Here is a 25,732-nt window from a genome sequence, read left to right as displayed (position 1 = left end):
ACTATGTAAAGAAAAAAGTATTTAATAAGAATATTTAATTCATTCAGATCTAGGATGTGTTATTTTAGTGTTCCCTTAATTTTTTTGAGCAGTGTATATACCGCTTCTGAGGCTTGCTTTCAATGACCGACAGATCTATAATACTTTTCTATGTGAATTTGGACAGGTTGACCAAAAAGTTACATTTTGCAGCTGTAAGTTTTCAAAAATGTATCAAAACATTTTAAAATAAATAATAGGTTAACACTGTAGGCTTTTAAATTATATCAAATGCAACCGTATATCTTTTCCAGTGATGAAGACATGGATGTCTCATGGGTGGGGTATGCACTTTCTGACCACTGCCATGGGCAAACATGTATGGAACGTTTTAAATCAAAAGGGATGCTGTCAAAAAGTGAATTAAAATGGATTTACCCATAAATGATCAAATAGTGAAAACAAACTGCACTGAAATGCTTTTTGTCACGTTGACTCAAGTCTTTGACCACACTCATCAGAAACCCACAATGCCTGCTAACGTCCCTTTCAAATGGCCAACACCACCTGTACTTTGAAGGGCGCACGAGTGCTGTGCCGCCACTGGGATGAACCCATTGAACCATAGTCATCATAAAACCCTGCTACTTAGTGCTCTCTGCAGCAAGCCACATGTTAGGTAATGCAAAGCCATGGCCACTGGCATGCCCCAAATCCCAGCTGTGGATGCATAAGGGTGCAGCTGCGTGGCATGTGGAAGAGGCCATCCTCTAACCACCCTCTTTTCTTGCTGTCTTTTATACACTCCCTCTTCTTTGCAGCAGCTTTTCTAGGTTGCCTGACACTGGGGCGTGTGGTGCACACTTCACCATGAGCGAGGGCACAAATGTGGAACCTGGCGGGCGGGAGGGGCGGTGGTGGTGGCATCCTTAAGGGGCCTCTCTCTTTTCTCTTCACCTCCCTCCTTTCCCCTCCACCATTATCTCCCTCTCTCTGTATCGGTCTTCCTCTCGCACATACACTTTCTTCATCCTTCTCTCCTCCCCTCCCTCTCTGGCTTGGCCATGTGCCCAGCTGTGAGGGATTTGGGTTCATTTGAGTGCTGTCGTGTGTGTGTGTGTGTGTGTGTGTGTGTTTTGAGTAGGCAAGTTCTTTTGAGGGAGCGAGAGTGTTGGCCACAGGCCCAGTCCATTTTTCCCCCCAGCAGCAGTGACTGGGTGGGCGGGCGAGCTTCGAGAGGGAGGAATGCTCTGGTTTGTAGCAGTGTGCCTGAACCAGGAGTGGTTGTCTGTGAGATTCCAAGGGGGGGGTGTGTGTGTTGCAAGTATGAGCCATTCTTGTGACATTTGGTATGCTAGCACTGGGTTTTGTGTGTGCCTGTTCGCATGACATGACTATTTGTATCAAAACCTATAGGTGTTGTGAGAAAAGGATGTGTTTACTGCATATGTTTGTGTTGGACTGCATGCTTTATCTTGCAGCTTGCTTGGTGTCCACAGGTGAGAGTATCTAAAAAACAAAGTCTTACACGGTAACGAAATTGCACTGAACCTCCGAGTTTTCACTTAAAATGTATGCCAAACAAAAAAACATTGATTTCAAAGTTTAACAAACCATGCAACTCTATGCACAAGGACTACTTTTAATTTATACTGAAACATTTACAAAAATATGTTTACTGGAAGAACTATGCTGATGCGAAGTTTGGCAACAGAATTTCGATTAATATCTCCTTCATGGTTTCCAAAAACTTGACTAAATATCTGCTCCGAATTAAGATTCAATGACGTCTGCGGAAAGAATGGCGTCGGCTATGACATTGCATGTTGACACAATCTATTTTGGTTTTTGAACCTCAATAAGTGAATTGCGATAATGGAATTTCTTCATGGGTGCCTGTACTATACAAAAATGCATAATTATGGATGAGGAATTTGGACAGTAGAGTACAGTACATTATAGTGTACTCAAATCTAGTGTGCTCTACTGTGTACTGAACTATACTCTACTGTGCTGTCCAAACTTGTGAACCAATCTGTGGTTTGTGACTACTATGATTTCCCATTGTAGCCAATTAAATTGCAGAAATTCCATTACCGATTTGGAACCAATCATAGACAACTTTTTAGTTCACAGGAACACTGTTCTCTTTCAGTGCATTCCAAAGAGCCAGACATAAGGGGGGTGCAAAGAAGGGGAAAGAGGGGTGTATTCAGCAGATTTTTTACTTGGACTTGGTCTACCTTTTACCGCCTCTGTTCTCATTGGCTAGTCCCAGTCAATAGTGCCCTCACTGTAGCCCCCCCAGTTCCTTTTGAAGTTATCACTGGATAATTTCAAGGCAATTCCTATGGTCTGCATATAGGTCTGTCTGAGATTCATTACACTGTACATCCCATTCTGGGGGGAAAATATGACATGAGGGAAAATTTGATAGTTGCATATCAGGATATTATAGTTGACGATACATCTTTTCTTTTTCGTGGCAAAACTTCAGTATTTTTCCTTCATAGCTTGATCTCCATCTTTTTAAATAGGGAGCCAATTTCTTTACAGCACTTGTATTTCCATGACAGATCAAAACTCGTTTTCTCATGGTTCTCTTGTCCCTGCAGCAGACATATGCGACCCACCACCTGGATTCGGTGCTATGTAGCAAAATGTAAAGTTTTTTATTTTATTTTTTTATATACATTGGATAGATGTAGAGACTCCGACCTAGAAAATGGAGTTGCAGTTGTGGAATAATGGGAAAGTAATTCTGTTTTGAAAGTTGAATTTGTAACCCCACTTTTGAGAAAATGTCCTGTGAATGTTTTGGTACACCTACTGGAGAGCTTTGTCGACACCCTAGCCCCACCCAGCTCTTAACCTCTCTGGGACGGTAGCGTCCCACCTCAACAACAGCCAGTGAAATTGCAGGGCGACAAATTCAAAACAGAAATCCCATAATTAAAATTCCTCAAACATACAAGTATTATACACCATTTTAAAGTTAAACTTCTTGTAAATCCAACCACCGTGTCCGATTTCTAAAAGGCTTTACAGCGAAAAGCACACCATGCGATTAAGTTAGGTCAGCGCCTAGTCACTGAAAACCATACAGCCATTTTCCAGCCAAGGAGAGGGCTCACAAAAGTCAGAAATAGCGATTAAATTAATCACTAACCGTTGATCTTCATCAGATGACACTCATAGGACTTCATGTTACACAATAATGTATGTTTTGCTCAATAAAGTTAATATTTATATAAAAAATCTGTTTACATTGGCGCATTGTTCAGAAATGCATTGTCTCAAACATCCGGTGACAGTGCAGAGAGCCACATCAAATTACAGAAATACTCATAAAACTCATAAACATTGATCTAAGATACAAGTGTTTAACATGCATTTAAAGATAAACTTCTCCTTAATGCAACCGCTGTCAGATTTCAAAAAGGCTTTACGGCGAAAGCACACTTTGCGATTGTTAGGTTAGCGCCTAGCCACAGAAAACCATACAGCCATTTTCCTACCAAGGAGAGGTGTCACAAAAGTCAGAGTTAAAATGAATCACTTACCTTTGATCTTCATCTGATGGCACTCCCCGGTCTCCATGTTAGACAAATGTTCGATAAAGTCCATTTATGTCCAAATACCTCCTTTTTGTTCACGTTTAGTCCAGTAATCAAAATGCACAAAGTCAAAAAAGTTCTATTACAGTTTGTAGAAACATGTCAAACGATGTATAGAATCAATCTTTAGGATGTTTTTATCATAAATATTCAATAATATTCCAACCGGACAATTCCTTTGTCAATAGAAATGCAAAGGAACGGAGCTTGCGCTCACGGCTGCGCGCGTGACTAAACTAATGGCTTTCAGCCAGACCCCTGATTCAAACAGCTCTTATTCGCTCCCCCTTCATAGTAGAAGCCTGAAACAAATTTCTAAAGACTTGACATCTAGTGGGAGCCTTAGGAAGTGCAATATGACCCCATAGACACAGTATATTGGATAGGCAATCACTTGAAAAACTACAAACCTCAGATTTCCCACTTCCTGGTTGGATTTGATGAGTTCTGTTATACTCGCAGACATAATTTAAACAGTTTTAGAAACTTCAGTGTTTTCTATCCAAATCTGCTAATAATATGCATATCCTAGCCTCTGTGCCTGAGTAGTAGGCAGTTTACTCTGGGCACGCTTTTCATCCGGACGTGAAAGTACTGCCCCCTGCACCAGTGAGGTTAAGGATTCAAAGTGTAGTAAACGACCAAAGATTTCAAGACTAAAAGTGATGTAAGTAGTAGCAAAAAGTAGTAAAATACAATATCCAGCCCTTGGCCTATATCCTAATCTGACTTTGGTACAGGCCGTGTTCTTTACATTACTGTCTCTGGTAAACACACTATCAATTAAAATCAAAGTTTATTTGTCACATGCACAGGATATAGGTGTAAACAGTACAGTGAAATGGTTTTGAATAGTGGAGTCTTTTTTTATTTTTTTTATTTTTTATAGACATGTAGCTAGCTGAACAATGAACCATAATCCTAACTCTTAATGTGTTCAAAACAACTGGGAATTCAAGAAGAAAAAAAGTTCATTGGAAAAATCTAACGGTCATCCAACTCAGGAACTTGGGCCACTTTCTAGAGCTCCGACTTTCCAACCTCAAGATCACTGATGTCATGATTTGACAGAGTTCCCAGTTTTGAACGCGGCAATACTACCATGCATGAATCTGGAGGTAGCTAAAGCTAACCAACTAGGTTCAATGTTAGCTAGCTAACATTAGGCTATATCTAGTAATGCAAATGGTTTTCTGAGATCCAAATAATATTACTACACAGATCATACACGTGACGGTAGCTAGCGAGCCAGCCAGCTAACGTTAGCTTGCTAGCTAGCAGTATACTTTTAACTTGCAATGAAAATGACTTTCTGACAAAATTAGAAACATACAAAATCTGAAAATGTAGCTAGACCCTTACCTGTAAACGTTGCCTTTAGTTTGAAGATGTAATCTGGAGATGGGTGTTATACAACAACCTTCTTTCTGTGTTATCTTTTTGGACTCTCCACATTTGGCAGTCATCTCTCTGCTTCCACCAGGCATTCTTCTTCCGTGACGACATCTTTTCTTCCCCACCATTGTCACCGGAAGACTACAATGTCTGGTTAAATGAAAAAAGTTTTTAGCTAAATCAGGGGTTTCCTCATTGTCTGATTCATTTTCAGAGTCAGTCAGTATGGCACCATCATCCTCCAGAAAGTACAGAGCTTTGCGACAGCGCTATTAACTTCAGGGTAGCAATGTTGAGCAGTAGCAAAACTTTTTCAGATCTTCATGATCATTTTCAAAAGCCATGGTTGATAAGATTATCCACACATACTGAGCAGCACATGTTATAGATTGGTCTGCATACAAGTTTGTTAGAAAGGCACATGGAATTTCTGCAAAAAAATGCATACAAGTGAACTTCATACCTTTCCTGTGACGTGCGTCGTAAGCCTAGTTTCTTGAAATGGGTCACATATGGTGAGCAGGATGTTTTTAGAACATCGACTCACAATAAAATCATAGTATCGAATCACAATACATATGGAATTGCAATGCATATCGGCACCTAAGTATCGTTCATATCGTGAGGTCCCTGGCAACTCACAGCGCTAACGTATACATAGGTCTGTGATTGATACCAGTATTGCAATATTGTTTTCCTTTGCGAAAAGGAAACCTCGAAGCAGACAACTCTTTGGTCCTTTTTAAAAACCTGCTTTATGTCAAATATTGTGTGCTATAGCTTGGAAAATACATTTTTGATTGACAACATTACATGGCTGCAATACCTTTTTAGCGTGGCTCGTTGAGTTGGGACATCCTATGGAAATGTGTGTTTATGTTAACCGACAGCTTCCCACCAAGTCTAAGCAATGAAAAACAACTCTCGCATTCTCCCCCCTTCCTGGCTCCCTCACCTAAATCTCTAGGTAGTCCTGTCAGCCTTCTTCCTCTGCTGTGTAGCAAGAGTGTTATAACACTGGGGCTCTATGTGCTGCAAAGCAACAAAGGTCAGTGTCTGACTTCCTGCTTGCCTCAATGCAGACAAAAAATGCCATGTTTTCACCTCTTTGGGCGCACTGTACTACCTCCCTAACTCCCCAGGGAGACATTACATTCAGACAACCGCTTGACCCTTTGTACTGCACAGATCAAAGGCCATCCCAGGGATAGAGTAGACTTTCCTAATATTCTACTGAGGGGAGATTACATGCACCGTTTTGTGTAAACGTAACTGCCCAGTGAATATCTTAAATTCATATTCTGTTAACTCACACCCAGATAATGTTGACACTTAACCCCACCTTAAACAGACTATTAAAAAAATAAAATGGTTGCTATTTCCTCATAGAACATGTCAACTCCCTGCGAGGATCAGCGGTCTCGAGAATGAGCTGGCCAATCAGCGCCCTGCATTCAAATTTTTAGTATCCTTTTATATACCCATACCATTCTGTTGGGTTATGCCCAAACCATTCCAACACAGAACAGCTTCTAGCCAAGGTTGCCAAAATAATGGGCAACTCTGCATTTTTATAAAGGATCCTTAGAATGATGTTAATTAATTCAAGAATCACCTGTGTGGAAGCAGCTGCTTTAAATATATACAAAAGGAGTACTTCTGGGAAGGTTGTGGAGCTACAACAATAGCCCGTAACAAGACCGCAGAAGATATAATCGTCGACGAAACAGATGGCTAATGCTAGCACCAGCAAAATAACCCTCATTTCGTGATGTGATAGAGGAATTGCGCTCACAGGCTTACGAGAGGAACTTCGAGAAGATGTACGAAAATAACTAATGAGTTCAAGAAGGACATTAACCAGAAACTCGACAAACAAAACTATACAGCATATCTACAAGAATAGGGGATGCAGAACAGCGCATTGGGGAAACGGACACATGGAACACTGCAGTCAAGGAAATACTTTTTCCTTTTTTCTTGTCTTTGAAAAGCCATCACGCACTACAGGCAAAAGTGACAGAACTCAAAGGTTTTTCACATCGAAACAACAGACTTTATTCCGTGCAGAGGGCGCAGAAAGACTCTATGCCCAAATTCGTGGAGGGTCTATTCAAAGAAATACTTGGAGACGACACTGACCTGGGGATCGAGAGAGCACACCATGCTCTGGCCTCAAAAAAAACCCCAGCGGCACCCCACCAAGATCCATAGTATTACGGTTCTTTAATCAGGACTACGCGGGAGAGATACTGAAAAGGAAGGAATACACCCCCATCAAGAAAGCACTTAGCGGAATTTCGCTTCCAAACACCATTCCCGGCAAAATTGCAGGTATTTCTGGATAATGGCCCGGTTACATACGAGCGTGCAGACGAGGCGGCTGAGGACCTGTAGTCGAAGGGGCAGCCCAGTGAAGTATACCGCAAGGAGAAAAGCATCTTCACCGACGGAAAGACTCGAGCAGGCCCTCCCATGGATCATTTTCGGCGAGCAGAGTCAAGGAAAGCGGGAAATCACCTCGGCGAGAAGACGTTCACATTCGAGAGACTCAGGCATTTCCAACGAAGATGGAAGACACTGAATTGGATTTAACAGACTTAATAGTTACCGCGAGCTGTTTAGACATATTGGGTTGTTACCGTTGATATTGCAATAGGAGAAATTTGGGATGCACGGTTCTATCGGTGAACATATCGGAATCGGCCGACATTAGCTCCAAAATGCGAACATCAGTGTTGGCCCGATGTCTGGTTTAACGCCGATTGTTAAAAACCGATGTCAAAGCTACCGTGCATACCTATATAACGTAGGTACATGACGTAATGACGCCCACAATGTCTGTGTGGATCGAGCAGTCAAGAAGTCGAGCAGTCATTTGAAAGAGTAAGAAAATGTCAGCGAGCCAACTCAAAGGTGAAATCCTTTTAAAGCCAAGATGATTGAATTCATTGCCCTTGACAATCAACTGTTCTATGTCGTGGGCGATGTTGACTATTGCCAACTGGCTAGGTTGCCACTTGTTCGGTTCATAAAAATAAATAGCTAGCCAGCTAATTTACCCGGTTGCTAACGTTATAAGCAGCCAGCTAGCTTCATCTGGCTAGTGAGGCTGGGCCTGGTTGTGTTGTGAAGCCAGCCACAATAAGGATTAGGCACAATAGTGGACTTTGCGGTCAGCCTTCAAAATAAAAGTATGGCATTCTATTTGTATTAATTTGCATCACTGTCAGTCATTGACAGTGATGCAAATGAATATAAATATAATTATGGCATAGTTTTATTTTGAAGGCTGACCGCAAAGTCCACTATTGTGCCTAATCCTTATTGTGGCTAGCTTCAAAATAGATGGGTCAGACCACCATTAATCAAATAAGAACTGTCTTATAAATTAGGGTTATTTTAGATGACACCTAGCTATATAGCTAGCTAACTATAGCAACTGAAACAGATTGTCGTTTTGCTATGTTTTTGGGGAAGAACATTGTTTGCATCCATGCGGAAGCTAGCTTTTTTTTTTAATGACCAGCACTGTAGTTGCGTGAGACAACTTTACCAGCATCATAGCATATGTATCGATGAATTGTTGTGACATTTGAAATACGAGTGATAGGGTAATCAATGTTTAATAGCTACGTAAAATTATTAATGCCTTTAAATGATTGTGCCGTGCAGTCATATTCAGGTACTGATTGGTCAACAAGCTTATTTGACACATCAAATAGTGTTATTTGACATATCTATTGACACGCAAAGACCCAAACGGCGTTCCATAGAAATCCTGGTTGAGAATGAACAATGAAACAGCACAGCAAGTAAGTGAAAGAAATAGGTTTTGAGTATGTTTTACTGATAGTGGGGACATATGTAAATGCCAACAAACTTTTTTGTGTGCGTGTGAACTTTTTAACCTTTCTAAGATATGTGGGACGCTAGCATCCCAACTGGCCAACATCCAGTGAAAATGCAGAGTGCCAAATTCAAATAAATTACTATAAAATTTTACTTTGATGAAATCACACATTCAATATACCAAATTAAAGCTATTCTTGTTGTGAATCCAGCCAACGTGTCAGATTTCAAAAATGCTTTACGGCGAAAGCAAACGATGCTATTATCTGAGGATAGCACCCAAGCAAACAAACACAGACCATCATATTTCAACCCTCCAGGCGTGACACAAAACGCAGAAATAAAGATATAATTCATGCCTTTGACGAGCTTCTTCTGTTGGCACTCCAATATGTCCCATAAACATCACAAATGGTCCTTTTGTTCGATTAATTCCGTCGATACATATCCAAAATGTCCATTTATTTGGCGCGTTTGATCCAGAAAAACACCAGTTCCAACTTGCGCAAGGTGACTACAAAATATCTCGAGTTACCTGTAAGCTTTGTCCAAACATTTCAAACTACTTTTGTAATACAACTTTAGGTATTTTAACATAAATAATCAATAAAATTGAAGACGGGATGATCTGTGTTCAATACCGGAGGAAAACAAAGTGTAGCGAGCGTCTGTGTAACGCGCCTCTAACAAGAGTACACTTCCCTCGAGCCTCATTATGAAAAGTGTTACTTCTTCATTCTCAAAGGAAAAACCTCAACCAATTTCTAAAGACTGTTGACATCCAGTGGAAGCGATAGGAACTGCAAGAAGGTCCCTTAGAAATCTGGATTCCCATTGAAAAGAGTGACCTCAACAACAAAAAATATCTGAATGGTTTGTCCTCTGGGTTTTGCCTGCCAAATAAGTTCTGTTATACTCAGACATGATTCAAACAGTTTTAGAAACTTCAGAGTGTTTTCCATCCAACTCTACTAATAATATGCATATCTTAGGTTCTGGGCCTGAGTAGCAGGCAGTTTACTTTGGACACGCTTTTCATCCGGATGTGAAAATACTGCCACCTATCCCAGAGAAGTTAATTAGGGAAGTTGGTTAAGAACAAATTCTTATTTACATTGATGGCCCGGATGCCGCTGGGCCAATTGTGCGCCGCCCTATGGGACTCCCAATCACAGCCGGATGTGATACAGCCTGGATTGGAACCAGGGACTGTAGTGATGCCTCTTGCACTGAGATGCAGTGCATTAGACTGCTGCCTCTATGTGTGTGTGTGTGTGTGTGTGTGTGTGTGTGTGTGTAACTTTAACTGTACTAGAATGCTTAAGGCAAATTTTAAATATTGCTATTTTTGTCAAGGAAAATATAGAATATCGTTATCAGCCAAAAATATATTGGTGCATCATTAGGTCAAATGTTAACCCCTATTTTTCCCCTAATGCTGAGCAAGGGTGATTAGCCAAAAGTGTTTTCTTTAAGGACAAATTTATGTGTGATCACATTAACCTCTCTTGGGTACGTGAGACGTTAGCGTCCCACCTCTTCAACAGCCAGTGAAACTGCTGGGCGCCAAATTCAAATACATAAATATTCATTATAAAAATTCAGAAAACAAAACATATTTTACATAGGTTTAAAGATGAACTTCTTGTGAATCCAACCACGGTGTCAGATTTAAAAAATGCTTTACGGCGAAAGCATACCTTACGATTATTTGAGAACATAGCCCACTAGACAATTCATTACAAACAGTAACCAGCCAAGTAGAACAGTTACACAAGTCAGAAATAGAGAGAAAATTAATCCCTTACCTTTGATCTTCATATGGTTGCACTCAGCAGACATTCATTTACTCAATACATGTTCCTTTTGTTCTATCAAGTCTCTTTATATCCAAAAACCTCAGTTTTGTTCGTGTTTTCTTCAGTAATCCACAGGCTCAAACGCAGTCAAAACAGGAACACAAAAAAATCCAAATTGTATCCGTAAAGTTCATAGAAACATGTCAAACGATGTTTATATTCAATCCTCAGGTTGTTTTTAGCCTAAATAATCGATAATATTTCAACCGGACAATAACGTTGTCAATTTAAAAGGTAAACAAGAAACGCACACTCTCTCCGTCTCGCGCATGAAAAAGCTCTGACACTTTAGGGTCGACTCATTGAGACTGCTCTTACTTCTTCATTTTTCAGAATACAACCCTGAAACAATTTCTAAAGACTTGACATCTAGTGGAAGGCATAGGACCTGCAATTTGAGTCCTAAGTCAATGGATACTGTAATGGCATTGAATAGAAAACTACAAAACCAAAATAATAACAACTTCCTGAATTGATTTCTCAGGTTTTCGCCTGCCAAATCAGTTCTGTTATACTCAGACACTATTTTAACAGTTTTGGAAACTTTAGAGTGTTTTTTATCCAAATCTACCAGTTATATGCATATCATATCTTCTGGGCCCGAGAAGCAGGCAGTTTTAATTTGGGCATGCATTTCATCCAAAATTCCGAATGCTGTACCTTACCCTAGAGAAGGTAACATATCTATTAGCTCATGGTTAATGACACATTGACAACGGGGTGACAGAAGGGCATATCAAGGGGAGGATTCATGATATGCACGCATGACCTATATAGTTTTCACTTGTTGCTTATACACGTCGGTTAATGACAAAATATTTTCGGTTCTGTTTGCGACTGCGTTACGCATTTTTATATCTGAGCGAGGGGCACCTCCTGCGGACAGGCTTATCCCCTCAAACCCCAGAGGCAAGAGACAGTCCTCTGACATGGGAGTCCAAATGCCAAAGTATTTTCCCACTTTGGTTTACGTTATTGTTCTTGTTTTTTCGTTAATTTCTAGGCTCATGTTAAAGCAGGCAGTTATGGTGCACAGGTTTTTTTATTTATATCGATGCATCATCGGGAATTTAAGGTCCTAAGTCTCAATGTAAACGGACTGGGGAGTGCCATCAAGAGAAGTAAGGTAATAGCAAAGATGAAACAGGAGAGAGTTGACATACTATTCTGGCAGGAAACTCACTTATCCACACCTGAACACGAGAAACTCAAGAAAATGGGATATAGGAATTGTTTTTTTTCTTCTTACAAAATGGGTATAAGGGGAGTTGCAATCTTGATCCCAAATTCAGTTAATTTAGAGTTTGTCAGAAATTAAAGATCATAATGGAGTTTACCTTACTTTGATAGCATACCAAGAACTACTTTATGGAGGCTTAAAACAAGCATGCTGAATGATCCAGCATTCAAGGAATGAATAAAGACAGAATTGAACGTCTATCTGGTGAATAATGATAACGGTGAAGTGTCTCCTGCTACATTGTAGGATGCAGCTAAGGTGGTTATTAGAGGAAAGATCATAGCCACATCTCTCAAGAAAAAGATTAAAGCACAGAAACTTCTGAATTTACAGGAAACATTCAACTTAGAAAGGCCCCAGTCATTACAAAGACCCTCATATTACAAGAGATTCAAGGGTAAAACAAGAAATTGACCAGATTTATAGTGAAGAAGAGAAAAAGCTCAGATTCCTGAAACAACGATATTATGAAGCAGGCTCAAAGGCAACAAAATTACTAGCATGGAGACTCAGGAAACAAGCACGGAATACCATTTTCAAAATAAGACCCCAAAACAAAGATTACATGTAAATTGGATGAAATACAGAATGCATTTTAATCATATTACACATCTGTACAAGCAACCAGAGAACGCAGATGCACAGACAATAGAGCATTTTTTTTTTTTTTGCTCTGCCCCTCAATTGGGGCAGAGCAAAATGATAGACTTACTTCAGAAATAACTACTGAAGAAATTAATAAAGCAATATCTAAAAGTAAACGAGTCTCCAGGCACTGATGGCTTCCCTTTTTAGAATGGTTCAAAGCCTTCAGAGAACAACTAACACCTACTTAAGGCCTTTTTTAACTGGACTTTACGGGAGGGGAGGGTTTTCCATCATCTTGGAGAGAAGCCATCATATCTGTAATCCCAAAAGTGGGTAAAGATAAGGAATGCAGTTCTTATAGACCAATTGCAATTCTTAACACGGATTATAAACTATATTCATCAATAATAGCCAAAAGAATGGAAGACGTAATCCCAGAATTGATTGATCGGGATCAAACGGGTTTCATGCGAAATAGGCAGACACATGACAACACAACTTTTTTTTATGGGATACACACAAGGCAATTCTTGTTCTTGTGGCATATTTTGGTTAAACTATCCCCAATTCAATGGAATTGCAACCCTCTGCATGCACAGTGCACTCTTCCATCACATATACAGCTGATTTCTCAAGATTTTGCACACTGAGATGTTATTGAGCCCACACTACTACACTGTCCGAGCCAAGGACTACATGCTTTCTGGTAAGTTTTGATTACAATACTGGGTGGGGTGAATATATATATATTTTATATGACATGATTTGTCTTAACTATTAAATAGTAGCCTACTGCAAAGTGTGTTTAAATCATTTCTAACTTGTTAACAATTTCTGCTACCCATATGGGTTTTAGCTTGCTAACTGAGGAGTGTTAATTAACCTGATTGATTTTAAAACATTTATCTTACAAAGGAGTTAGATTTAAATTGCTTAACTATGTATCTGTACATGGAATTGTATTTTTCTTTTTTAACGTTTTCCCCCCTAATCTTTACAGGAAAATACCACGGGCACTATCTGATGTATGGAGACATTTCACTGCAGCTAATGTAAAAGGAAAAGCTGTGTACATTTGCAAATACTGTGCCAAATCATATGTGAAGAATGCAACGAAGATGCAGAATCATCTGGCCAAGTGCATAAAGTTCCCTCAGCGCTCACAACAAGCAACCTCTGACAAAAGACCCCCTACTTCTATTCGAGGTGAAAATGATGAATCAGACACCTTATTGATAGCAACAGCTCACGGTCCTCCTGGAACCAACGTTTTTTTTGACTCAATGGAGAAACGTAATCAGAGAAATGCTAATGAATGTTTTTCTCTAGCTGTGTATGCAACTGGTTCACCTCTGATGCTCACAGGTGATTGGAAGAGATTTCTGAATGTTCTTTGCCCAGCATACACCCCTCCAACCAGACATGCTTTATCTACTCATTTGTAATTAACTACATCGCCACCCCTCAACCAGTATTCTACAAGAGCACAGACATAAGGGACAACAGACACACTGGTTTCTACATTGCAGATGAGTTAAAGGCAGTCGTCAATGACCTTGGACCACAGAAGGTATTTGCACCGGTGACAGACAATGCTGCGAACATGAAGGCTGCTTGGTCTAAAGTGGAGGAGCCCTACCCTCAGATCACACCAATTTGCTGTGCTGCTCATGCATTGAATCTGCTCCTCAAGGACATCATGGCACTGAAAACAATGGATACACTCTACAAGAGAGCCAAGGAAATGGTTAGCTATGTGAAGAGTCATAAAGTTATAGCAGCAATCTACCTCACCAAGTAAAGTGAGAAGAATAAGAGCACCACATTGAAGCTACCCAGCAACACCCATTAGGGTGGTGTTGTCATGTTTGACAGTCACTTGGAGGGGAAGAAGTTTCTCCAAGAAATGGCCATATCACAGTCTGCCGATATGGACAGCCCCATCAAGAGGATCCTCCTGGATGATGTATTTTGGGAGAGAGTGGTAAGCAGTCAAACTGAAACCCATAGCAGTAGCCATTACATGGATTGAGGGAGACAATGCCATCCTGTCTGATGTTCACTCTGCTTGCAGATGTAAGAGAAGAAATCCGTACTGCCCTGCCCACTTCACGGTTGCTCCAAGCAGAGGAAACTGCAGTTCTGAAAATGCATCAAAAAGCGTGAAGACTTCTGCCTGAAGCCCATGCACCCCACAGTGTTGGACCCCAAGTATGCTGGCAAGAGCATCCTGTCTGATGCAGAGATCAACAAGGCCTATGGTGTCATCACTACCGTGTCTCGCCACCTTGGCCTAGATGAGGGAAAGTTTCTTGGCAGTCTGGCGAAGTACACTTCAAAGCAAGGGTTTTGGGATGGAGATGCAATATGGCAGTCGTGCCAGCATATCTCATCAGCCATCTGGTGGAAGTGACTTTGTGGATCTGAGGCTCTTTCCCCAGTTGCCTCCATCATCCTCCAAATCCCACCAACATCAGCTGCCTCAGAGCGCAACTGGTCCTTGTTTGGGAACACACACCAAAGTACGCAACAGGCTGACCAATACAAGGGTTGAAAAATTGGTGGCCATCCGGGCAAATGAGGGTTTTTGAGCCTGAAAACGAGCCATCTTCAACAAGGTTGGAAAGTGATAGTGAAGATGAGTCCTCAGTCTGATGTTCAAGTGCTGGACATTGAGGAGGTCCAGGGAGAAGACATGGAAGCCTGAGAGGAAGACAACCAAAGCTTGTATGTTGAAGATGTTTTTAGGATATGCGATGGATCATTGGGCATTATTCAATATTCCCTTTTGTTGTTCAGTGAAATCATGTGAAGAGTTAACTCATTAAATTAAATTTCTATTTGTAATTAAATTGTTTCATTTCTATTGGAAGGATTTAATCATTTGCAATTGTCTACTTATGATAAGGTGAAAGGATTATGTTTCTTTCTCCATATGCTATGGTAAATATATCAATGCAAAAAACATTACATTTATTGTATTAATATTCATTTGCATATATTTCTGTTAATTCCCACGGAAAGTTTCCACAACTGAATATTCCCCAAAATGTGCAACCCTACCTCAAGCACCTCTAAAATTAATCCAAGTATTCAGTAACGCATACAACTTGGGGTAACAAAAAAAATATTTAATCTTTACTTGGGTATTCAATCTTCAAAGAATTATTCTACAAACTATATTAAAAAGAAATGGGAGGAGGAACTTGACATTGAAATAACTGATGAAACATGGTTGAACATATTAGAGACTCAACAAAGCTCCACCAACTCAAGATCATGGAGAGAATCCTGTTGGAAGAATGTTATACGTTTCTTCATAACACCTAAGCTGAAATCAAAACAGACTGGCTCCCTACACCGTTGTTGGAGAGAATGTGGGCTATCAAGGGTGGTTCACTCTCATATCTTTTGGTCCTGCTCCGCAATCAAAACTTACTGGGGAGAAATAAGATTGAACATTGGGGGGGAAAAATGGGATTTGACAGAACAAACATTAATTTCTTTGTACTTGGGTGAAATACCTGATAACTTACACAATAGAGAAAAGTACCTCTTGAAGATCCTGCTGGCAGCCAGTAAAAAGGCGATCACTAGGAATACAAAAATGATGTGCGCTGTAACTGCCAGATCCTTTTTGTTCTTTTACTTGTACTTTCTCTGTTCCTCAATAAAAACAAAAACAAAAAAACTTGTGTACACACACACGCCTCTTCAAATTAGTGGATTTGGCTATTTCAGCCACAGTTTTGGGAAGGCCCTTTCCTGTTTCAGCATGACAATGCCGTTGTGCTCAAAGTGAGGTCCATACAGAAATGCTTTGTAGAGATCGGTGTGGAAGAACTTGACTGGCCTGCACTGAGCCCGGACCTCAACCCCATCAAACACCTTTGAGATGAATTGGAATGCCGACTGCGAGCCAGGCCTAATCGCCCAACATCCGTGCCCGATCTCACTAATTCTCTTGTGGCTGAACGGAAGCAAGTCCCCACAGCAATGTTCCTACATCTAGTGGAAAGCCTTCCCAGTAGAGTGGAGGCTGTTACAGCAGAAAAGGGGGGACTAACTCCATATTAATGCCCATGATTTTGAAATTAGATGTTCGAGCAGGTGTCTACATACTTTTGGTCATGTAGAGTATTTTGCAACCCTCGTTTACTCAAATGTTTTTCATTTATTTTGGCAGTTAACTGTATCTGGCAGCTCGTTATTTACTCAAACAAATAATCTCGTGGGCTATGGTCGACAAAGGAGCATGTATGTTTAAAAATGTCCGGTCTTTGTTTTGGCCTTCTGAGCAGTTCACTGTTGGAACCTGTTCTTTTTACTCCAGGCGAAATGATACTTGATAGGTAGATCAAAACAATTAAGGTGCGAAGTAAAGACTGTTAGTAGCTGCTAGATGGAGTGTGCAATGTAGTGCAGTGAGGAGGGAACTTGGAAGTAATTTGCTGACATCTCTGTCTCAGGAACCACATCAACATGTTATTTATTATCTGCAAAGATGTGCAGAAAATGTACATCTGGAATGTATTAGGGCTGGGAATTGCCAGAGACCTCACAATATGATATTATCACCATACTTAGGTGTCAATACAATATGTATTGCATTTCTCATTATATATTGCAGTTTGATGTTCCAAACATATTCCTCACCATGTGTCTGTCTGCTGCAGATGGATGAGAGAGCCATGAGATTTTTTTGTTTTGTTGATCAGTCACGGAAATATAAGTGCAGAAAAAAAATTGTCTCCCTATTTAAAGATGCACTATGTAGGAATCGCTCCATTTCCTGGTTGCTAAAATTCAACTAGTTTGACAGAACAAGCACGTGTAGTGTAGAGAATCATTGTACCATCTAAACCACTGTGAAATATGTTTGTATTTTCAGCTGTTTGAAGCTGGTGTACAAAACTGAAAGTAAAAGACGCAAAACTTAAGCACGGGAAGCATGGAAATGGATCACACAGAACATCTACCTCTTCTTAGACTTGCTTTCAATGATAATGACAGCTCTATAACTCACATTTCATTGTGAATTTGGTTGGGGTCGCACGAAGTTACACTACCGTTCAAAAGTTTGGGGTCACTTTGACATTTTCCATGAAGACCTACATGAAATGAGTTGTAAAATGAATAGGAAATGTAGTCAAGACATTGACAAGGTTATAAATAATAATTGTGTCCTTCAAACTTTGCTTTCGTCAAAGAATCCTCCATCTGCAGCCATTACAGCCTTGCAGACCTTTTGGCATTCTAGTTGTCAATTTGTTGAGGTATTCTTAAGAGATTTCACCCCATGCTTCCTGAAGCACCTCCTAAAAGTTGGATTGGCTTAATGGGCACTTCTTACGTACCATACGGTCAAGCTGCTCCCACAACAGCTCAATGGGGTTGAGATCCGGTGACTGCTGGCCACTCCATTATAGACAGAATACCAGATGACTACTTCTTCCCTAAATAGTTCTTGCATAGTTTGGAGCTGTGCTTTGGGTCATTGTCCTGTTGTAGGAGGAAATTGGCTCCAATTAAGTGCTGTCCACAGGGCATGGCATTGCAAAATGGAGTGATAGCCTTCCTCCTTCAAGATTCCTTTTACCCTGTACAAATCTCCCACTTTACCACCACCAAAGCACCCCCAGACCATCACATTGCTTCCACCATGCTTAACAGATGGTGTCAAGCACTCCTCCAGCATCATTGAATTTTTTTCAAAAACAAGGAAATATTTGAGTGACCCCAAACTTTTGAACGGAGTGTACATATTGTAGTTTAAAGTGATGGGGGAAACAATCTATTAATGGAAAATACTGGAGTTTTGTTGCAGTGGTACAGCCTACTAGCTCAAATAATATCCCGATTTTATGTAACTGCATTGATACCCCCATCACTAGAATGCACTTGGCATATGCTGTGCTAGACAGCACCTGCTGTCTGTTGTTGAAGACAATACAGTATCAGAATGTGAACCAGCATTACCCCCTCTATAATGCATGTCTTCTGTCAGTGCATTCATAAGCTCTTTTCATGCCTTTTCATTGCATCCTGATAAACAGTGGTGCAATTTATTTGAATATCATTGGGTGGCAGTCAGGGGCAGGATTTCCAGAAACTAAGGATTAGCACAAATAGAGCCCCACAATGCTTGCTAACGGATATTTATAAATAATTATATTAATTATTATTATTTTGTTCTAATATGTATTATGATCATAGTGTAGTTACGGTACAATAGTATAATTATTAGGCCTACCAATATAAGTCTGAAATGTCACTCAGCCCCAGGTGTATATCAGGTTAACTACCTGACCTAACCTGGGAACCATCTTGATTATAATTCCATTACGTGATATATGTGGCATTGCACAAAATATATATCCAGGGGATGATAATGAAGCAATATTTCCACTGTTGAGATGTATGGAGGGATAAGTGGGGTTAGCCATAACAAAGTAGAATGATTTGACAGCTGCTAAAGGGTCTGCATAGTTCTATGTCCCTGTGCTTTCATTTACAGTAAGGGTCTTGTACTAACAAATACAAGAGGCTTGTTCAGGAGGATGCTACAAGACGTTCAGACAGAAATAGGAACATGTAACATTTCATTTGCTGTTTTTCATGTGTTGTAAAACTGTAATTACATTAACATTGTATTAACATTTTGTTAATGGTGATTTTGTAATTGCTTTGTATAGTAAGTAACTTGGTGTTTTTGCGGAATAAGCACTGATTGCCATTTTGTAGTTTCTTTGTCTCTAAATGTTGCTCTCACTCTACCTTTTGTTAATATTTGCAGCACTTAAGAATGTATAATTTGCTGGATTTGAACTAGGACGCATTTCTTCCTTGTCCGTCTGTCTTAACCTCCCAATAGGTAAAGAGTGCTGGCTGAAACCTTTCCCAGCACTATACCGCTCCTGATTTGAGTGAAGGGGACGAGAGTGACGCCTCCTTCTGTGGGACCACCTCAGCGGACAGAACCCCTCCCCCCCCCCATTCCTCCACGGGCCACCATGGGTGAAGTAGTCATTGTGAAGGAGGGATGGCTTCACAAACGAGGTAATACCTGTACGCTCGATCTCCACCACCCTCTTACCTAAGGCTTTGGAAATCACACAATCTTCCATTGATGTTGCCTCTGTCCTGCTATGAAATAAGTGTAGATTTTGTAGTAGCTTTTTCTGGTTATGTTTGCATGCTTTTCAATTAGCCAACCTGTTGTCTCTTGAGATAAGGGCATATAAAGTCGTCCCTGCATCACACGTTTCTGAGATTGCTTCCTGTTTCAGCTCCATTCACCGATAACCAGGTCTACAATGCAAGTGATGCAATGTTTACGGTCTATAAGAATGTTTATGGCCCCTATGAATGTTTATGGTCCATAAAAATGTGGTTCCTGACACCTAAGGCCTGTGAATACATCCTCATAACAAACCTGTTAGTGTACACACTAGTAGAGGTTATATCAGGGCATTTGTAAAAGCTGATGATGAGAAATGTTTTATGTGTAAAACATTTGCCAATTTCTGGGGGTGGGGGGGGATCGCACATCCATTTAACTTTAAAGCTGTGTTTTTCAACCTTTCTCTTGTTTTGGATTAGTCTTTGTGCAGATTGAACTCTGGGTCTCTGCTGTGACCCAGGCCATTCCATGTGCATATTTTCCGGTCCCGTCTGGAATTGGTGTGTTTTTCACTCGCACCTGCTTCACCTTTGACCCTTTCCGTGTTCTATAAACAAAGAAATAGACCCCCCCCCACACTGTATTAACTAACTGTTGCCAGCGCACGCTAGGGCTGGGCGATATGGCCAAAATATTATATCACGGTATTTAAAATATTTTTTTGTTTGTTTTTGAATAATGAAAGTTGTACATTTTGCTTTGAGTAGTGAATGATCCTAGAGTGGCAACACATCCATTCTAAGTGATTTCATTAAGTCTTTCTCCATTCTGATTGTTTTATACTGTTCAATTCAACTTCAACTAAAACAAATTTCAGCACTTTCATAATTTCTGCATTTCCTGCACTCTGGAAAGAGTACCAAACTGTCATACTTGAATAAAATTAAAGATACGGTAATAGAAAATTACGCCAGTAAAAGTTAGTCACCCCAGTAAAATACTACTTGAGTAAAAGTATTTGGTTTTAAATATACTTAAGTATCAAAAGTAAATGTAATTGATAAAATGTATCAACGGTAAAAGTATAAATAATTTCAAATTCCTAAAGCAAACCATTTTTTATTTACAGAGAGCCAGGAGCACACTCACACAATTTACAAACAAAGCATTTGTGTTTAGTGAGTCCTCCAGATCAGAGGTAGTAGATGACCAGGGATGTTCTCTTGATAAGTGCGTGAATTGGATCGTTTTCTGTCCTGCTAAGCATTCAAAATGTAACGAGTACTTTTGGGTGTCAGGGAAAATGCATGGAGTAAAAAGTACAGCATTTTCTTTAGGAATGTAGTGAAGTAAAAGTAGTCCAAATTAAAGTACAGATACCAAAAAAACGACTTAAGTAGTACTTCAAAGTATTTTTACTTAAGTACTTTACACCACTGCTCAATTGAGAATGTCCATACTGCCACGTAGGGCTGCATGATATGGACAAATCATCTAGGACTTATTTTTAACCAAATGTTGCAATTGCAATTTGACTTGCTAATTAGAGCAAAACTGTTGGAATCATGAAAATAGAATGACTAGTCTAATTCTATAGTTAGAATATAATAGTGGGTACATTGAATACAGTGTTTGAGATGACAATGAATTAAAATGCCAGGGAGGAGTTATTGTGACAGGGTAGGAACTAAAGTGTTTCTTAGGGGACCCTATAAGCTTTGGCTACATTGCATGTTTTCTCTTAGCTACTTCATGTATCTAACATATTCTTGCTTTGCATATTCCTCTTTGATTTAGAAGATACTGTTGCACAAACAACAAGCTGATTTAGGTCTACACCATCAATGGTATTATCAGGCTGTATTGGCTAGCTACATTTGCTCTTACTCAGTACATTTATTAGCTAGCTAGCTATTAGCATTAGTGGCTAACAATTAGCATCTCACAAGATTTAGGGCAACTTGCTAAGAAAGGACATACTAGCTGTTTGCTGATGTAAGAAACATGAACTAATAGTGTCATCATAGAACGCTAGTGGATTTATATTAAGAAGCAAAGTAAAAACGGCATCGTTGTCATCAACATTGTTGCATGTGCTGCATTGACCATGCAGACTGAATGCAAGTGTCTCGTGGTTGAGGAACAACAAATGCTCTCCTTCAGTGACAGGGGGCGTGGCTAGGTCTGTGGCACGGAGAGAGATGACTCAAGTAGCGAAGTAAACTATAAAAATTGACATTACACATGGCGTATCACATTCAACAAACCAAACATTCAAATACTGGTATAGAAGGTAAAGTAAAAACCCAAACCAGTCCCTGCATCAATACCGGTATATCATAATATACGGTACCGCCCAGCCGTAGTGTACGCCGTTACGCCTCAACACAGCTTTAGCCACGGGGACGACCAGATTGCAACAATGAAAAACGATGGTTTTCACACATGAAATCTTCCATGATAGCCTATACTGGATGTAATATATTTTACGGACTCTCCAATATGGTATTTTCTAGCAAATGGTGTTATTGGGTTGTGTACAACACCCAACTCAACCAGAGGCCAACTTTCTGGAAAAGCCAGGCGGCGCAATGGAGCAGGGATTAGGGTGTGGCTGAGGATGGCAGCAGCAAGACTCCTACTACACAAACTGTGGAAGCGGGACGGTCGGCGTTTGCAAGGCCATTGGGTTTTTACTGGAGAGTCCTACCCCCTCCCTCCCTCCAGCCTTGGCCAGTCAGTCGGACAGTGTAGCGCCGTGGCTAGGAGTTTGGGGGTCATCCCAGTTCAGCTATGCAGACAGACCCCACCCAGAATGGCTCTGGGCCCTGATCAAAAGGCAGCCAGTGCTGGATTTGCGCCGCTTAATGTGGCGGGGAGCCTGTTTTGTCCACAAGGGATTTGGAGATGTTTTCTCTCTTGACGTGACCATGGTGACATCACCCACAGGAAACTATGAAGGCTGCAGAGTGGTTCTGTCAGACACTTTCTGCTCAGGGTGGATTTTGCCCACCTGTCACTCAAACATCCTACAACAAATTTTGTTTAGCAGTGTTTCCCCTAGGATTTATTTTCAACAGTGGTGGCAAAGGAAGCGTAGGGGGAGGGGTAGTGGGTGTGTCCAATAGCACAGCCTCCAACTGAAAGTTTAGTGGCTCTCTTGGCCGCAGAGACTAAATGTAGCTGTTTTAAAGCGAATTACTTGCAATTCTACTAGGCCTGACCCATTTTAGTCGATTGGTGGATTGTTTGGTCGATAGGCTGTTGGTCGATCGAGATTTCTTTAGTCGAGCAGTAGCAATAAAAATAATAATCATGGTGTACAAGACACCTGTCCGATTCTTGCATGTCTGAGTGGACTGATCCATGGGGATGGCACAGTCCATCAGTCAGATATTTGCTACTGAAATTGTATGTGGTTATATTATGTAAGAACAATGTTGCATCACAAATAAAAATATATATTTTACAAATGGGTTTTCTTCCGCGTTGGATGCGGTTCTGAAACACATCAGTGCGCTGTTGAATTGGCGCCTTTTCATAGACCATGTTGCCATGTGCATAATAGCGAAGTTAACCAGCATATTGGTGTTGAGAACAATGGGGCGGAGGCAGCAGAAGAGTTAGGAGATGAGAGAACAGCCCTTGCCTTAATTGTGGAGTAGAAGTGAGGAGAGAGAGGAAACCCCAACTTAATTAGGTCTTTAATCAATAGCTTAACTGTTTAAATGTACTTGGCTTTATAAATCATATCTACAGAAATGACATCCTGCTTCTGTTGCCTGTTTGAGTGTTTAACAGCCTACTGATTCCATGAGCACCAGGCCTCATGTAACCACAACAACCACTCATGTAACCACAACAACCACTCATGTAACCACAACAACCACTCATGTAACCAAAACAAGAACACACACTGTTTTTAATCTTTGATATGCTGAAATAGACTTCACACTTTCTTTTTTTCCGTTAGACCAGCCTCTGGTATTATTTTTTATTTATTTAGTGTCTACACTGTTCCAAATGGTCAAATTATATATATAATAATGGCACTTTTTCCTTGATCTCCTTATTGTTATTATTAGCATTATAATAAGTAATGTCATTATCATTAGTAGGCTTAGTATAGCAGCCTTGTATAACCACCATTGAGCTGTATGCTTAAGAGCGCATCCTGTTTAATCTTAATACCGTAACCAACTTCGGCCTTTATTTCAATTCTTAAATATCAATCATTTATTCATTAATGTCATCACACAGCAAATGAGTCATTTATGATTTGAAATGCAATAAAGCATTTTAGTTTTAATTAAATAAAAGGGATGATTGAATAATTAGTGTAAACAATAAATAGGCCTAAATCGTTCCATTTCTCTAATTTGCTTAACGAATGAATGTGACTGTTTTTAGTTTTTGCTGTAATAAAGGCTTTACCAAAAAAAACATACTTTGTTCCAAATGGTCAGAAAACGTATATTGTAATCTAACAGCACCTGTTTGTCACACATAATATGCACGCAGCGCTTGCCCCTTACTTTATTCTTGATCACCAGTACTTTCCACAACTAGTCATTCATTCCACACACCTTTACCTCCTGAGCAACCAGTAAACATTCCCCCGTTTTCAAGTTTATTTGTCACGTCCTCTAAATCCATTTTTCTGTCGTGTTACGCTGGTCAGAGTTTATGACCAATTTATCGATGTGATTATGATATGCTATAGATCAGACCCTATTGGTCGCATGCATCAGTAAAGAGAGCAAGGGTTGAGGAAATAGGTAAACAATTCTGAACAAATGAGAGATTTCGGTAAGAACTTTTCAGTCAGACTTGGTTGTAATTATGTTGCAGTGCAATACACACTGTTGATGTTCTGTAGTGGTCGCTGCAGCAGGGAGGAGAGGGAGACGACAGGTGCTAGTCAGTCACTCGCTGTTTATTTATTTTCTTACACAGCGCAGCAAGTCTGAGCCAGGTCCAGCGCAATCAAATCAATTGCGGTCAAACTCCCTCTAGTCATTTGTCTTAATTATTTAATCAAACAGTTTGCTTAAAGGATCAGACAAGCTCAGTGCATATAAACTCAGCAAAAAAAGATAAGTCCTTTTTTCAGGACCCTGTCTTTCAAAGATAATTTGTAAAAATCCAAATAACTTTACAGATCTTCATTGCAAAGGATTTAAACACTGTTTCCCATGCTTGTTCAATGAACCATAAACAATTAATAAACATGCACCTGTGGAACTGTCGTTAAGACACTAACAGCTTAGACGGTAGGCAATTAAGGTCACAGTTATGATAACTTAGGACACTAAAGAGGCCTTTCTACTGACTCTGAAAAACACCAAAAAGATACACAGGGTCCCTGCTCATCTGCGGGAACATGCCTTAGGCATGCTGCAAGAAGGCATGACGACTGCAGATGTGGCCAGGGCAATAAATTGCAATGTCCGTACTGTGAGATGCCTAAGACAGCGCTACAGGGTGACAAGAGGGACAACTGATTGTCCTCGCAGTGGCAGACCACGTGTAACAACACCTGCACAGGATCGGAACATCACACCTGCGGGACAGGTACAGGATGGCAATAACTGCCCGAGTTACACCAGGAACGCACAATCCCTCCATCAGTGCTCAGACTGTCCACTAGAGGCCGGACTGCGGGCTTGTAGGCCTGTTGTAAGGCAGGTCCTCACCAGACATCACCGGCAACAACGTCATCTATGGGCACAAACCCACCGTCGCTGGACCAGACAGGACTGGCAAAATGTTCACTGACTAGTCGCGGTTTTGTCTCACCGGGGGGTGATGGTCTGATTCGTGTTAATCGTCGAAGGAATAAGCGTTACATCGAGGCCTGTACTCTGGAGCGGGATCGATTTGGAGGTGGCGGGTCCGTCATGGTCTGGGGCGGTGTGTCACAGGATCATCGGACTGAGTTTGTTGTCATTGCCTGCAATCTCAACGCTGTGCGTTACGGGGAAGACATCCTCCTCCCTCATGTGGTACCCTTCCTGCAGGCTCATCCTGACATGACCTTCCAGCATGACAATGCCACCAGCCATACTGCTCATTCTGT

At 40.6% G+C, this 25,732-nt stretch overlaps 1 protein-coding gene across 3 annotated transcripts in view; it reads left to right on the top strand.

The window, feature by feature from the left end:
* LOC139582860 (RAC-alpha serine/threonine-protein kinase-like) overlaps positions 1–25,732 on the top strand; it is a 66,964-nt gene that overhangs the window by 21,132 nt on the left and 20,100 nt on the right. For all 3 annotated transcript variants that reach the window (XM_071413258.1, XM_071413260.1, XM_071413259.1), the window contains exon 2: positions 19,405–19,589. In XM_071413258.1, coding sequence (XP_071269359.1) covers positions 19,544–19,589 — 46 coding nt within the window. In that variant the 5' untranslated portion in view covers positions 19,405–19,543. The remainder of the gene's footprint in view (positions 1–19,404; positions 19,590–25,732) is intronic.

Source organism: Salvelinus alpinus, chromosome 8 (assembly GCF_045679555.1).
Source record: "Salvelinus alpinus chromosome 8, SLU_Salpinus.1, whole genome shotgun sequence".
NCBI classification, from domain to species: Eukaryota; Metazoa; Chordata; class Actinopteri; order Salmoniformes; family Salmonidae; genus Salvelinus; species Salvelinus alpinus.
The sequence above is the reverse complement of the archived record's forward strand: the minus strand, read 5'-3'. Positions and strand labels throughout refer to the sequence as shown.